General features: G+C 40.5%; 1 protein-coding gene across 1 annotated transcript; it reads right to left on the minus strand.

Moving 5' to 3' along the window:
* Nucleotides 1–262: 262 nt before the first annotated feature.
* Nucleotides 263–11,741, minus strand: adm2a (adrenomedullin 2a). Its single transcript, XM_030719703.1, has 3 exons — nt 11,661–11,741; nt 11,113–11,378; nt 263–3,865 (listed from the first exon to the last, which is right to left on the minus strand). The coding sequence occupies exons 2-3, from the start codon at nt 11,202–11,204 to the stop codon at nt 3,466–3,468; spliced, it is 492 nt and encodes a 163-aa protein (XP_030575563.1). The 5' UTR covers nt 11,205–11,378; nt 11,661–11,741; the 3' UTR covers nt 263–3,465.
* Between the last annotated feature and the right edge of the window lie 5,030 nt (nt 11,742–16,771).

A 16,771-nucleotide genomic window follows, 5' to 3' on the forward strand; every position in this document is an offset into this window, starting at 1 on the left:
GTCACCTGTCCCCGATTAGACTTTTTGTCATGTAATGATTGACTTTGGTCGGGACAACTGGGTCAGAACAGCCAGTCAAGGCCACTGTGACAGCCTGAGAGTGGAAGGCAAGATAAAGGGGGGTGTATGTTGTGGATATCATGAACCTTATTGGGATTTTTGAGCAGCCTCATCTGACCATCACGTATAGCTTCGTGTCTTTTAGAAGGATATGAGAATACACACGCACACACACACACAAATCACACTATACTCATCACACTACAGCACACCTCTTTATTTTACAGAATCAAACAAACAGTAACATTTTAACTACAGTTAAGACTTCCTTTCCTACCATATTTAAGCAGCAGTGGAAAAGATGAGATAAACAGTCTTTGGTGACATACAGATATTAACTCACAAAGATAACTTAAATACATAACTTTTTTAAATACTTTGGCTGATTTTATATATATATAAATATATATTCACAGGTGCCCACGATGTTCACAGTGACGCCACATGGAGTGCACTGAAACACATTCGCAGACAATCTCAAAAGCAACATTTACAAGAGTAATCTGTTTTTCACAAGTTCATAACAATGAGTGAAATTAAAACTGTGACAAGCTATCCACAAACATGCTTGCATTAAAGTGCTTTCTTGTGATCCTGAAGAAGATCAAGTAACTCTCAGATGGAAAATGAGCAAAAACAAACCCAGCTCAGATGTGCCTGTATCTAACAGAGCTAACAGCAACACTGCTAAACTCAGTCCTGCGCGTTTGGCTCTGGATGTTCTGTGAGGAGGTATCAGCTCTGCACGAAGCAACGTCTGATGTCACAAGAACATTCTACATAAATGAAAAGACTGGGAGCACAATGATCCAGAGCATAGATCAAACACAGGAGATAAGTTTCCTAGTAGGCTAGCAGCACAAACACATACCCACACAAGGATCATGTGTGTGTGTGTGTGTGTGTGTGTGTGTGTGTGTGTGTGTGTGTGTGTGTGTGTGTGTGTGTGTTGTGTGTGTGTGTGTGTGTGTGTGAGACTTTTTTAAAAAGTAGAGAAATCAACCGGGTTTTTTTTAGCATTAGAAAAGCCTTTTAATGATCTGTCACGAAACATTGATTAGCTCCATTACAGCAGAGAGAGTTGCACCTCAGCAAGCTTTTGAACAATCTAAGACCAGTGGATCACTGATTATTATTATTACCCTGTGACCTCACAGCCCCTGTGATTACAGACAGATCAGGAAAAAAAGAGACTAAATGCAAATATATAAAAAAGGAAAAAGACATTAAGATATAAAAGAACATGTAGATGTAGATCACACACTGTAAAGTCACTCGATTTGTCAAGTATTACCAGGTATTTGGTGACTTTTAAACCAATGCTGTTATAGGACCAACAATAATAACTAAAAATCTGTCAGTGGACTGCATCCTTATTATAAAAAATAACACTAAAACATAAAGAGTAGCCAAACATACATCAAAGGCCTGGAACACATGTTTAGAAATGTGTAACAAAAAATTAAAAAAACTATATGTTTCTCACCCAAAATGCAGGGTTTTATAGATTTTTCTTTTTTTTTTTTTAATATAATTTTGACCTCATTTATTTTCAGTCCACCATCCGCCCACCACTTTGGAGACGGCCATAAATAGAATGATGGGAAATGTCAGGACAAGCGCTTTTGATGCTGTGTACATATTTGAAACTGGGCACTATAACACCTAAAATTTTGGTTGCTGTGGTCTCTCATTACAAACCAGCACTGTAGCAGTAAAGCTTTTAGCAGTCATCCCGGGACTAATTTAAACCCATTTAGCAGACTACACATATAGTAAGGGTGTTAGCAGAAGATTTTGACAAGTCTTGCCAAATGTAACATGCAGTTGACTTTTTCTTATTCAGTCTTCCTAAAAAAAAAAAAAAGCTTTTTTCACAAAATCCAAAATCAAATGTGATGCAATTGAAGCTCTGACTTATTACTGGGGGATTGCAGGGTTGCATCTTGGCCTCCACTTTAATGACATACGGGGGGAAAGAAAATCATGACTCATGATTCAATTGTCCATTTTAGTTTGAAAAGGGTTTTTCAATCTGCTTTGCCTGATTGCTCCCAAAGCATAAAACATCAAGTGTTGTAATTATAATGTCAAATTAATTTTTTTTTTTTTTTTTTTTTAGTTCAGTTCAACCAAAAGCATGCAAGGTTTTATTTCTTTTAACTGATCTACAATCTACAAGATTTCAGCACTGAGGTGAACGGGAACATTGTGGCACCGACTACACTGAAAAAAGTTTAACAGTTGCTTCTTGTTTCAGATTGAGAGCCCATTTTACTCTGTAAAAACTGCAAGGCAAAGCTGTAAATATGGGAACATGGGAGTATTTTTTTAATCATTTTCAGTGAATCAACCCTTCATGCATGTGTCCATATCTTGTATTTATGCTGCAGACAGTGGGAAACTCTGAAAGCCCCTCAGCCCCCACCTAGCCACTGCACTATGACTGAATCAATTAGGTTTATTAAGCTGCTGTCAGTCCAGAGTCCTGACTTGCACGGGGAACTTATGAATCACGTGAAAAGGCTAATATTTCAGACTTGGCTTCCAGCGGTGAAAATGCCAGCAGCAGAGCAACAGAGCACTGATCCATGGCTCCAAGGTTCATTTTGCCGCCTACTGTGATAGCCGAGCAGCCACTGTAACTCAGAATTGAAACCGATCCTTAGGGGATTCGGTTTCTGTTTGCATTCCATCCAAAGCAACAGATGCTGACCCTCTTCTTTTTATTCTGTGGTAAAGTCCTGCTAAATGAAGAATTCACAGTTCAACCAGACACTTGTGGTGTACTCCAGGGGTAACAGTGTTCATACTGAAATTGCATGTGAGCTCCAAAATTAATACAAAGGGGGCCACGGAAAAGAGGTAAAAGGGTTCATTGGGTCGCTTACAAGTTCTTTAGGAATACATTGGTTTTGACAGGGCTCCAGCTCACGGTGCAGCTTGAAATCCACATTAGTGGCTTAAGTGTTTGATCAGTGAGCGGCAGGATAACCACCGCTGGAGAGGTCAGCTGGCAGACTGGACCGGGCCACTGGATGGTGTTGAAGACAAGCCTTCATTCTTACATTAACAGGATTTAAACGTCAGCCCGAGGCCTCTTGGCTTCTTTTGAATGTTCAAGAGGAAGATTCAGAAAGACTTGACTGACCCTCAAAAGGCAAACTTTCTCATGTTGGTGGGAGGAATCAGTTCAGGGGGTTCAAACAAGATTCTATCAGTCCTGATTTAAACTTTCAAATCTGTATATTGTGCACAAAAAGTAGAAGCATCAGTCATCTAAGGCAGGTATAATAAAAGTTATGGACTACATCGAACTCTAATGCAATGACTATCAGTAATACATTAAGAGATAAATAAATGGAGCTATAGACTTGCTGCGGCTGTTTGGAGGTTTTATCTAACTTATCCATAACTATGGGGGCTCTTAGGGTTAATGGGGGAAGAGTCTTCTCTGCCGCTCTGGCCAATGAGCTGATAGAGTCTGTGGCTGAGGTTCTGCACCTGGCAGGTTCCTAGGACACATCCCACCCGCATCAGTTTGGCGTGGTGACTCCCTCGTGAGTGAGCATGGCGACGAGTTCTCAGTGCCCTTCGCTCAACCTGGAAGGCCTCAGTGGGTCGTGCCCATGCCAGGGCAAGAGAGGCTGTTCTCGCTCCTGATGCCGGTGGGTGTCTCAGGAATCCAGGCAGCCATTTTGGGGGTTGGGTCAGGGATGAAGATGGGACCATGCTGTTAGTCTGGCTTTCTGTAGCAGGAGGGTTATCATCTTTCTGGACAATGAGTTTGTTGAGTACATCCAACCTGAGGAGAAAAGAGAAGTCAGGTGAAAAGGTGTTCGAAAGAAGCGAGAGGGATTCAAACCATATGACTAAAAGTGCGTACCTGAACAGTAAATTAGTGTTCAGATATTTCAACAGAGCTGAATGGTTAAATTCATAGCTAATTCCAAAAAAACCTTTAGGCATTCTTGTAGATGTTGCCATTGATACTGTGACCAAGGGCAGGTTTAAAGGTTTAAAAAGGTTTAAAATAGCTTTGATAAATTATTTTTGCCTGCTGTCTTAACACTGCTCTCTGCACACTCCCCATCCAGGTGGACACATCCTAATCATGACATAAAAGTTCATGTTTTTTTACATGTTGCTGAAAAGCAGCATAGACTCTGTGTCTGCTTTGCTCATTGCATTATGCAATCAAAGCCAGTGTTTCAGGAAGCAGTGCAGCTATGCTGACATCTCAGATGAGACATGACTATTTGAGATTTTATTATTTTTGAGATTATGGTTATATTCCAAGCCAAGTGTACAAACATGAAAATTCTGTAAAAATATAAAATTACATGTTTCCTCACTAACTCCTGGTGGTATGCAGTCATGTGGATAGGTTTTTTTTTTCTGTCATCAGTCCCTCGGTAAAAATAGGCTTCTGAGAATGCACACAAGATTAAATAACGTGTTAAGACGAGCACAGCGTGCAGCGCGGTGGACCGGTGGGTCAGGCATGTTCAGCAAACAGCGCCGGCCGACTCGCCATCTGTTCTTTGTTTGACAAAAACACTCGTTTCTCATAATTTGACACTTGAGGTCCTCTCTGTCAACACTGTGTTTATGCAGCACCGTATGATTCAGCTTCCTGAGAGAAGTAAAAAGAAACAATGACAACTCAGTCTCATGGCAAACTGAGGAATAGCTATGTTGGTCCACAGGACACACAAAAGCTGAGTTTTTTTTTTTTTGTTTTTTTTTACTAATAAAGGCTGTAAAGCTAGAAGATGCCTTCACTTTTTGACCTATCATCCATTGGTCTGCATCTTTGCATGGCTATCAAGGTGCTTTCCCTTTGTAGATAAGTAGGTTTACATCCTGCTGTGAAATGCTTGGTTAGGCTTTAGCACCGAAACTATTCAGTAAGGTTTAAGATCATTGTTTGGTCACAATGTTAACTACATGTTCACATTGTGAGAAAAAATGTAGGCAGCCTATAATTTTACAGCCTTTTTATAAAAACATTATATTTAACTGTGTGTATCAATGTAGTTATTACACATTTTGCTGTGACACTGAGTTGAAAATTATGTTATGCCTCAATAAACTATAAAAAGGTGGACATCATGACCAGAGGTCCAACAGTAGTGATTTTTGTTCGGGATCAGAACAAATCCATCTGCCAAAATAGCACCCTTTCACTGAGTTTTATTATATTAAAAAAGTGCCTTCCACATGTGAAATGCTGACTCGTGTTATTTCCTCATGAGCGCTCAGTCTTTCCTGTGTTTTTTTTTTCCTGAGACTTCACAGCCTGTGCTGCGGTTGGTTTGAGACTCCTCTCATAAATGTGAAGTGCAGCTGCTGGCTCGCTGCTGGCAGAGCTGGTAGCCTGTAGAGGACCTGCTATCCAACAATGGCAATGGCTGAATAAATACTTGCATAATGGTAGGCCACAGAAAGAGGAGAGCACTATTTCCAGGACAGGCCTCGGTGTGCCATGGTGCCACATCATCACATTACATCCGCATGGTCCGCACAGTAAAAGATTAAAACTTATTTGCATAGCAGCAGCGGTGGCCCCACACCAAACTCACAAATTTATGTACACAGTCCAGTCACAAGATGTATAGTTAGTATATTTCCAGAAGGACAGTCACTGTAACCGCACAGCGTTTTCATTGTTTTAAGGCTTGTTTTAACATCAGTGATAATTGATGTGATTCCTATTCTGAGTCCATTCTTCTATATACGATAGAGCTGTAATCTGCGGTGCTCATGACTCATTCTTTTTGTATGTTGGATCTAGGAGGTCAACAGTTTAATGTCAGAGAAAAATATATTTTCTGAAGTACAAACGTTTTCAAATCCATCCATGAAGACCCGTTCCCCCTAATAAGAAAGAATTCTCGAGAAATGGATAGAAACTATCATGTACAGGTGCTGTGGTGATGAAGGCAATAATAATAATCAAACTGATTTATTGCCACATACTAATTGCCTGACTTATAGGACAGAGCATCTGGTACTCCAGAGTAGACATCCCCCCCCCAGCTATGCTTATTGTGTGCATTAACGAGGTAAAGGAGATTAAATTTTAAACCCCACAGGAAATGGACTGCAGTGTAAGAAAAGCCGTCCCCCTTGAGATCCATGACACCAGGAACAAACTCTGCATTTTGGTTGGACCTGACCTCCCTACGATCTAACCATTACATGCAAACCCTCACCCCAGCCTGGACCCAGAGGGTCTGCACTTGAAATCTACTTTTCACTTGAAGTCTGATGTTTTTAATTTCAAGAATTTACCACGTGTGTTCTCTAGTACTTCTCTAATAGAATAAAGGCAGATTTCAATTTCACCTTAATTACTATCTGAATTATGTTTACCAGGATGCAAAACCCAAATCCTAGGTCAGCCTGCCAAGAAGGAGATCTACTTCCTCCTCTTTTTCTTCTGGAAGTTAAAAGAAAGTGGAAGTACCAATTTGATCTCACAAGACAAGTTTATTTAGTGAAGCCTAAGACCAACATGACAGTAATGGAGACCTTTGTGACTGGCAGCAAATCAAAGTTATCCAAGCTACTTGTGTTTAGTTGCTCCATTATCTTAGCTTTAGGGCTTTAAGACAAAATTCCATTTGACTGATGATTTCTGGGGACTTAACAGTTAAGTAAAACATGAAGCCAATAGCTTTTGATCTGCTTTTTTTGCCTGGCTTCTGTATTAATGGTTTTAGGATGTCAAATGAAAGTTGGAGTATCCCAGCAGATAGATGATAATGACAGATTTCAGCTGCCATGGCCTCCCTGTCAACCATAGTCTAACCTTAAATTCCAACCCGAAGTCTTTTGGAGGGTAAACCCAACATAAACCAAACTCTAAGCCTTTCTAAGATTGGCCCACACTAATCCCAACCCTGACCCTTTAGATTTAAGTGGATAAATGCAACCCTAACCCTGCAACGTTTCCAATTTACACACACATATGTTCCAAACACATACGCCTTCAAAGTGAAAGCATCCACCAGAATGGGGAGCAAAAATCGATAGAACAGGAATGTGTCTCAATTGAAGCAAACAAGACAATGATGGAAACTTTGTAGGGCAAGGTGCCTTATTATTACTACCATGCTGCCAGTACACTTCCTGATCACCAAGGAGGCTGAAAGACAGTCGCAACCCGAAGCAAATCTGGCACATAAATTAGTCATCTGAAATTAGGCAACAGTGGGGAGACTGGGATACAAATAACCAAAATAACAGAAGCTGATTTATTTCATACAAAACAATGGAGCTACTATACTCTGTAACAGTGGGATGTAACTTACATTATACAAGCACTTCTGGCCACTGAACAAACTTAGCTGCATGGACTGATAGATGTCAAGTTAAAAACTATATGTCTGCTCACAAACCACATAATTGCAATGCATGTAGACAAGACAATCATGGTTTCTTTTCCCCACGGAGGCTGCCTTTATTTTCCAGACGCCTTTTGATCAACACTCAGACTACAGGCTGCTCCTCTTACATGTATGTACAATATTGTACTGTACATTCAAGACCCCGCAATGGTGGGGCTCTCTGTGTGAGCAGAAACCTGCTTTTTAAGGATGTGAAGGTTGGAATTTAGGTCTTAGACATTAATCCACAGCGGAATTCCCTGCCTGCAACCTTCTCAACTTCAGCCTGTATTTGTTCAGATTTACCTCTAAATGTTTGTACTCTAAACATATTTTTGAGCAGCCCCACAACACACTACGAATCAAAGAAGGCATGTAGAAGAAGCTTTGCTTCAGTTCATATATTTTTAATCATCCTGCAAACATAAAGGTGGTTTAAGGAGATATTAATGCTCTTCTTGAGAGACATCAAATCTACAGGATGCAGAATCCCTTAACAAACAACAGAAAGGCAGGAGGCCATGCTCTGTTGGACGTCTGAGATGCCATCGTGTCAAATCCAGGTGCTAGATTTAGCAAATCCATGACTTTATTCGGCCCTGAAATGTTCGAGCAAACTTGCAGCTGCAGCTTAAACACACAGGATGATGTGTCATATCATCCTGGTCCAAAGCAGAGGCCAAGTGAGTCCAGCTACTGTAATAAAAGCGTGGCCGCAAATGAACTTCATAGTCTTCAGTCTGCAAGCAGCGAGCCGTTTCCCATTTCTAGAATCTGTAAACTTGTCTAGCTGCAGACTCTATTTTCATTTACAAAAAAAAAAAAAAAATCAGATGTTATGTAAAATGATAATGAGGGGTATGTGTTGCATGTCTTAAGCAGAACAAACAATTTCTCCTAGTTTGGAAAGCGCCTGCTTGGCATTGTAACGACATCATTGTGGGATTTTTTTTTTTTTTTTCGTGTCCATATCAGGACACAGAGAAACAACATGGACGCAAAACCAGAACATGGAAGGAATGACAGACATCTGAGCTCCGACACACTCAGAGTCCAACAGACAAAAAAAAAATGTGAAGTAGTTGTGTCTGATATTATCAGGCTGTCAGCCTGTGACAGTAACCGGACAGGACGCACTCTGTGGGGTTAGGAGAAGAGGGAGAATCCTAATAAAATCCAGTCGGAACATTTATAAGGTAATGAGCAAAGTGAGGAAAAAGTAGAGTTTTGTGAAGCCAATGGGTGGAAATCACTTCCTGTGTTTTCAAAGTGGCAAAATAGAGGAAAAGCTGACTTAATGGTTAAAGCACTGAGACGTCCCCTGTTTGTAGTATGACAGCAAAAACTGCCCCACAGACGGGCAGGTGCTGGTGTTGTTTCCAAATATAACAGTGATCCAATCAGACAGCCTCTTACAAAGCAGTTTTGTTTTTTTAAATAAAGTTATTTCTGATTGGCAAATAATTTGCTTACTAAACAGTTGTGAACAGAGGCTCAAACATGCACTCCACATGTTTGTTTGTTTTTTAATTTATGGTTTCTCTATCTAAAATAAGCTTGATCACAAAAACAAACTTGGAGAGGTGCCACATTGAGGGCAGTCGTGTTTGTGGTGAGAAGTTGGTGAGGGCTCTATTGTTACATTATCAGCTTTTTCAGTATGCAAGGCAAAAAGCTAGATCATAAATTAAAGAAACTACATGAACAAATCCAGGCAAATGAACTGCACCGAGAAATGTAAAACCAGAAGGCGACAGTATCCTGTAACATTTATAATGGAAGAGGGGACTGATGGGGGATTACGGTGCTGGCCAGGTGCAGTGCAAACAGAGAGCTGCCCCTTCCTTTTGATTAGGTTTCAGCAGCAGGTGTTTGTCGAGATGGGGGACATGGCCACATGAGTGCTTGCCCACCTGGAGGAAAATTCCACTCTCAGATCTTCTTACACTCCTATCTCATCAGTATTAGATTTTAAGTGCTTTCTTTAAGCCATGCTTTTTGCTTGACTTCCTCTTTGCTAGACATCATGAAAAACAACAGCTTTTTTCCAGCTCTCGTAATAATGAGAGATATAATGCTTGCTTTAAAACAGCATCACAACTTCAGTCAGGCAGAATCAGCTGCTACAACACATCTGTGCTGACAGTCAGCAGTTATGGCTCCAAAACCCACCAGAAGAGGGCACCCTTCACTGTAACTCATCTGCATTCTTAGCAACCCCACACACAATGACAGACCTCCCTCACACTGGCTGGGTGGACTGCAGTGTGTATATGTGTGTGTGTTGATCGGTTATTAATCACAAATGTTTGCTGCGCTGTTGCTTCATGTCTAATAAAGGCCTCTGTAATGAAAAGCTCTGCCGACGAAGAGTGGAAAAGTACGGGTGCCATTCATCCCCTCACAAGAGCCTTTACAATGAACTGTGATGGTATTTATGACTGGGCTATTCATAATAACAAACTGGTTTTCCCACGTTTAGAAATTACATTTTCCCAGCCCAATGACAGGGAGAGCAAACAGAACAAAAGCCACTATCAACAGTTCCTCCTGTGAGATCTGCTGAGAGCAAGAGGTGGAGGAAGAAGAACAAAAGGAGCCACGATTGTGAAAAAGATTTGGAATTTAGAAAATTTAAAACATCTGAACTGCTTATAAAATACAGGCTTCCTGCAGCATAGATGTCAGTTACCTCACTTATCACTTTCACGGGCAGAGTTAAATCTAGGTTAAAGGTCAGGTAGATCTGATCTAGTATATCCCATTTATTGCCTATTATGTCATAATCACTTATTGTAAAGGTAAGCATTTCCTTTCACAATAAGAGGAGATATGACCTTCTATTAGAAATAAAACAGTAAAACTTAATAAAGTCTCTGCACTTGCACTGATTCCAGACACTGAAGACTTCATTATTCCAAAATTAAAATGGGTTTTGCTTCTCTTTTTACAGTCTGTCTGTATGTGAAAATCCAAAGCCACACATCTCCAGGAGAGATAAAGTGTTTTATTGAGTCATGGGGCAGCCTTTGACCTTGCAGTGCTTATTATCTATTGTCAGCCTGACACACAGCACAGCCTCACGTTTACACACACTAACCCCCGTGACTGATTCGCCCACAGGCAAAATGATTAAACTTTTCAGAGGCTGCCTCAGACTAAGTAAACGCATGTTTTTAAAAAATAAACTGAAGCCACTGTGATGCAGTATTATTGTGTGTTCTTGTTAGAAAATTGTCAAACTCGCCTGAAAAAAATGCAAATATTTGGGAATGTAATGTTTGCTTGAAATTAAAAACACCGTAAATTTTAACTAACCGACATAAGTTACGCATGGAGAAAAAAGTTGTGTTCGATATGTAACGATACTACAGCTAATTAGAGTGCGATAATAAATATAATATTGCGCTATTTATGCTCTATCCAGGCAGGTCATAGTGCTTATTAAGTAGGAACAAACCGCCTTCGTAGCGGCGCAGTAATATACCATTTACATGTAGCGGCTCCAGGTGCGTTTACGGTCCTATCAGGCAGTCAAGATTGGGTCTATAAGCGCACCAGAGGAGTATTAGTACGGCAGTAATAATAGTAGGAGACGTAAACATAATAGCAGTAGAAGTAATAATCGTTGCGGTAGTAGTAAAGTGGTTTGTCCTACCTGTATGGACGCTCCTCAACCGGCAAAGCCAGCAGCTGCTGGAGGGAAAGCAGGCTGATGCAATACAGAGTAAGCGGGAGAAAGGACCACATCTCCGGGCCAACTTTAACTATACACCCTCTTTCTGAAGAGGAGGGGGGCGAAGCCGCGGACTGGGCGAAGGTTAAATCCCGAGAGTGGGAGGAAAATAAAAAAATAAATAAATGAAAAAAAAAAAAGTGTGATACTGTTTCCAAGATTGCCGGGTTGGAGACTGCAGATGAAACCTTCAGGGGGAGAAAAGGAGAATAAATAATGGAAAAATCTGTTGCTTATACAACAAAATATAAGAAACAGCTTCGCTTGATGAGTATTTTTTTTAAAAACACATTAGTGGAACTTATCACGTAGCAGTGGAAAGTCATTAAACTATTGTACCAGACTTTACATTATGCTAAAAATGTCCAAAAAAAAAGTGCAACCATAAATTCACTGTGCAAGTCATCCTGTGAAGTCTTGCCTGCTATTTTATTTATTTATTACATAAAATAAGCAAAGACAAGTCTCACCTTTTAGGCAATTAGAGCTCAGAGGCTGGATTTAGTTGTAAGGCTTTTCCCTTGAATCCAAACGTGTTGGTCAAGATCACGTTCTCCAGTTCTCTGAGCTCCGGGTGACATTTGTGGATTTAAATACTGAGAAGGCGGAGTTCACTGCCTGAACTCCTGGTGGGCAATTTAAAAAGGTAATATATTAAAAGATCGGGAAATAAGGTACACAAACTCATCTGCGATGCTTTACAAATTAAAATCATAAGAGAAGGTTAGTTGTGTTTGAAAGAACCCAGGCTCCATGTACCCTTAGAAAGTATGCCATTGGGTATTATTCTGTAATAAAAAGTGTTAAATTAATGTCAAAGTCCGTTTATTTAATTAGATAACTAAAGAATGGAAAAATGTTAATGAAGTTAAAGTTACTGTAAGCAGAAGATTGGCCACTAGAAACTTTCAAGTATTTTGGCTGTTATAGCAACATTTGATATTGATGTTATAAAAGCCCAAAAATGCTCTCTAAGCTTTTTCTTCATTACAGCACCATGGATCCCCATCCCATAGAAACAGTATGGATGTATTACTTTGAGATGTGAGCCTAAACTACTCAAAACATCAGAAGTTAACAATTAAGCAACAGAGAAACACCCCCTATCACTCAAAGCTCACTGCACTAACAATACCATCAGCACCAAGTACTTCAAGCTATCATAATCTGCCATGTGCGTACTTGGGAAAATACCTCACATTTTTATGAATTTCTCAAGCAGTCAAGCCCTCCTCCTGCATCTTATCACTGCCCTCAGCCTGAGTGTGTAAAACAGATAGAAAGAGATGCAGGAATCTTCACAGACTCTCCCCTTTGCTGGCAAGCCAAGCAGACAGAACTATCACGAAGCATCACTCACACATTTTCAACACGTGGATGTTTCCTTCACATAGCTGATTGCTGCTGACTTCTGTTCCTGGCAGGAAACATTGCAGGGTTTTATTTGGGTTATTCAGCAGAGGCTGGATTTTTCAGTTGTGTTTTGTAATCTGTTACTGTTTAATGCTACAGGTCTAAACACGCATCCTACAACTCTGCTGAATGACTCAGATGAAGCCTGTGAAGCTTTTTTCACCTCATTAGGAAGGATTGCCATGCCGTATCCAAGTCCCCGCCTCTTTTCTTTCTCAGTCCGATGCTAATTCCTACACCTGATGCCATATCAGAGGTAATTACGCAACTTTCATTTCCAAGAAGGCATGTTAACAACATTTGAATGGACACCTTTCCTGGTACTGGAGAGGGACAGTGCATCCGTGTACAGGAGAAACAGAGACAGGACAAGCAAAACAGAGACTCCACTAGGAATTCAAAGATGTCATGTTTGTTATTTTGTCCTTCTGCTGATGCAGAAATCCTCTCAGGCTCATACGTCTTCATCTAAATAAACATCAGTAGCACTCGCAGAAGAAGACTAAGCACTTTGGGTAGAAACAGTGCACACAGTTGCTTTTTTGCATGTATTCATGTCACGAAGCTCAGCACACAGTTTAACTTTGTTCCAAAGGATCTCTGTTCTAGAATCTTCTCTCAGGATTCAAAATGGGTTTAAACCCATATTTCCTTACATTTGTAAAACACGAGCTAGCTATTATGGCATGTTTGTGGAAAATATAAAATACTGCAAGAATCAGAATCAGAATCAGAATCAGAAGGTTTTTATTGCCATATGGGTGAACAGGTTCACAGCATTAGGAAATTGCTGCGGTACTTCGTGCTTACAGAAAAAAACAAATAAGTATAAAAACTATAAGACAATATACAAGTATACAAGGCAAGTCATAATAAAAATTTTTCATGTTGAACCACCCTTGTCTGGATTATGGAATTCCTTGGTGTGGTTTTGTACACTATAAGTCACACTTTCTTCTCTTTACTTTTTTCTTTCTTTTCTTTTTTTGCAGAAGCCTTTTTAAAAGTTGGTTATTGTTTTGTTGGAGTTTCATTTTAAAAAGAGCCATGGCATGTGCCATGTCGAGCTTCATTGTAGTTTGATAATTCTTTAAAGGTTCTCCAAATGTCAGCAGAACAACAGTAAGTTTTGTAAAAAGACCTTCTGTGGCTGTCAAAGATCACGCAGGAAAATCAGATGACTCCAGATGACTCTGTCACTCCCCTGTAATCATAAGCCACGAGTTTCCATCCATCCGTCTATTTTCTAACCACTTGTGCACTTGTGTGTCACCAGGGGGCTGGAGCCTATCCAAGCTACACCCTGGACAGGTCCCCAGTCCATCACAGGCCTGACACACAGAGACAGACAACCACACAGTCACACATCCACGTCTACTGCCAGCTTAGAAACACCAGTTAAACTAACATGAATGTCTTTGCATGCAGGGAGATGACTGGACTGCAGTGAGCATGCCTACTCCACTCTGAATGACCTCAGGTGACCAGATTAGAACCATCAACCTTTTTGCTGTGAGGTGACAGGGCGGCCTATGGCACAAGCCATCCAGCAGAAGGTTCTTTATATGCTGTGCATTTTGAACCTTAATTGCATCTTAAAACTGATAAGTGCATCATTTAGGTACAACATTTAAGCCATCTGCACAATGTTCTGGAGGTGCCCACTCTTGCCAACAAGAGAGATGTCATCAGGATCCAAATCATTCTGGAGAGTGTCTCTTGTTTTTGCAGTGCATCCCACAAATTCTCGATTTCATTAACATTTAGGGAATTCTGAGCCCAAGTCAAGATGCTCAAATATGTGTCACAATTTTAAAACCATTCCTGAACTTTTTTGTAGTGTAGCAGGGCACATTATGGAGATGGAAGAGGTTGCTGCAGGAAGATGGTACATTTCAAAGTGCAGTCCACAGCAGAACATTGCCCAGAGCAGCACACTGCCTTCACAAGTTTTCCTTCATCCTGTGGAACATCCTGCTACCATCTCTTCCCCCAGATAAATATTACATATCAAACTGATCTAAAGGGAAATGTGATTTATCGGCGCCGGCCACCTTCTCTACTGGTCCACTTCTAACAATCTTGGCAACATTGAGGTTTTACAGTAATTTGGACTACAGTAACTCTCTTGTGGGATTGGAGCACATGGAGCAGCCTGTGGTCCTCATGTGTATCACTGAGCCTTGGGCAGATATGATGAAGTAAATGGGTTTTTCCAGTGTTTCGGAAGTGCTCTGCCGGTCATTTAGACATCAGAATTTGGCATCATCAAAGCTAATCTGATCCTCACGCTGCCAGGTTTTCTTGCTTCTGGTATATATCGCTTCAAGAACTCAGCATTCATTTACAACCTAACATAGTCCATTTTTTAAGGGGATACTTGGTATTAAAGGGAGTTTGAAATGAGAAGTGGATCCGTTCTGCTCGGCACCATTATTACACCTCAATTGGCAAACTCCAGAGTCCGTTTTCCAAATTTTGCTTGTGTGATTTGACTCCTTGAAATCAGAGAGAGTGCTTTTTACACAGTTGGAAACACGATTTGGATGTTTCTGCTGGATTTTGGCTATAATGTGCTAAATAATCCCAGCCTGGAGTGCAATGCAAGTCCTGAGGAGAGTGATATTCACTAAGACAGATTCATTAATGGTAGTTGCCAACTTCTCGCCCTCAGCGATATCATCTTACAGCTCAGCTCTGCTTTGATCATCTCAAGTACTTACTCAGTAGTTATAATACCACTGGAGCTGAAGCCTTGGAAAGATCTACAGGTAACTCATTAATCCAGCTCTGAAAAGATCCTTCTGATCTTTGCTTTGATTTTAATCTCACAATTTTTCACCATCATTTGTACAGTTTGAAACATTTAATGCAACCACCCTACAGTCATGCTGTCAGGTGAGTGAGTCAGACTCCTCCTGCATTCACCAATCAGGGTTAATTCATTCATATCAACCACAGTTACATCAGCACCGACTGATTTGTGGCGGCACAATGATCCCTGAAATTTCCCCACATAGGCAGCTGCCGGTAACTCATTTATCAGTCAGACTTGGCTGAGGAAACAGGCTACCATTTACTGGTTCTAACAAGTTTATGTAAGAGTTTGTTGGCACCCGCTGGATTCTGAACAGAAGATTCCCACTTGGTTTGATCTCTCAGGCTTTTACTTTTGTTTTAAGCTGCAATTAGCAAACACAAGTCCATAAACGGTGTCACGAGTCCAAACGGCACAGGGAAGCTTTAAAAGAGCTCCTATCTGTGGTTTTGAAAGTCATCTGAAAAGGAAAGACTGGAGGGCTGTTGCTTGATGTTCTCTGATAATGTGAATCTCTGAATGTAAGAGGATATAACAGCCTCCTTTCAAAATAATTCAAACTAATAATACGGTCAAATTGGAAAACGGTGGTCCTTAATGAAGCAAAATCTCAAATGCATTAAAGCTCCAGAGCACTCAGAGTCTTACAGTCTCAGCAGAATATTTGTTGCTTGCTCTCTTTCATGGAATTAATCAAATTTTTCCTCCAGCAATAGAGCCAGTTTTACGATGAGTCACAAAGCAAATAAAGCTGCTGAAAAATAGAAGTGATTATCATACTTGACCACAGTGACCTGCAGTAACTCCTGGACAGTCACAGATGATTTTATGGATCCTCTTAAAAGTCGCTTTTCAACTGTTCCTTTTAAGCAATGGCTTGTAACATGAGGTCATTGGGTGTTTAACTCATGAATGGAGTGAGCACAGCACAGGGCTGCAGATGAATGGGATTTCAGGGTTAAATACAAACTGTAGCTTTCTTTTATGCTTTTGTTATTCTTAATAAATCTGATGGGAAAAAGCAAGCGAATGAGTCACTGTGACTCCCGGACTTTGTAAAGTGTAAATCTTAAAAAAAATAAATAAATCTGGCAAATCTAAAGTTTGTTTTTTAAAAAGCACTCAAAAATTTCTAGAAATGAATGAATAGGGGTTGATTGGAGGGTAATGGAGTCCACAGCCTGGGGAAAAAAAGATGCTCCTCAGTCTGTTTTTGTGGAATTGTATTAGTCTGTTGGCATAAGTGGCATAGTGTGACTGCAGTGTGAATGATGCCACTGGCCTTCTTCTTCAGCATCTAGGTGTGAGAGCTCCAACCCCACTACACACTGTGCAGCTGTGCAGCTTCTT

This window comes from Archocentrus centrarchus, chromosome 23, assembly GCF_007364275.1.
Source record: "Archocentrus centrarchus isolate MPI-CPG fArcCen1 chromosome 23, fArcCen1, whole genome shotgun sequence".
Lineage (NCBI taxonomy): Eukaryota > Metazoa > Chordata > Actinopteri > Cichliformes > Cichlidae > Archocentrus > Archocentrus centrarchus.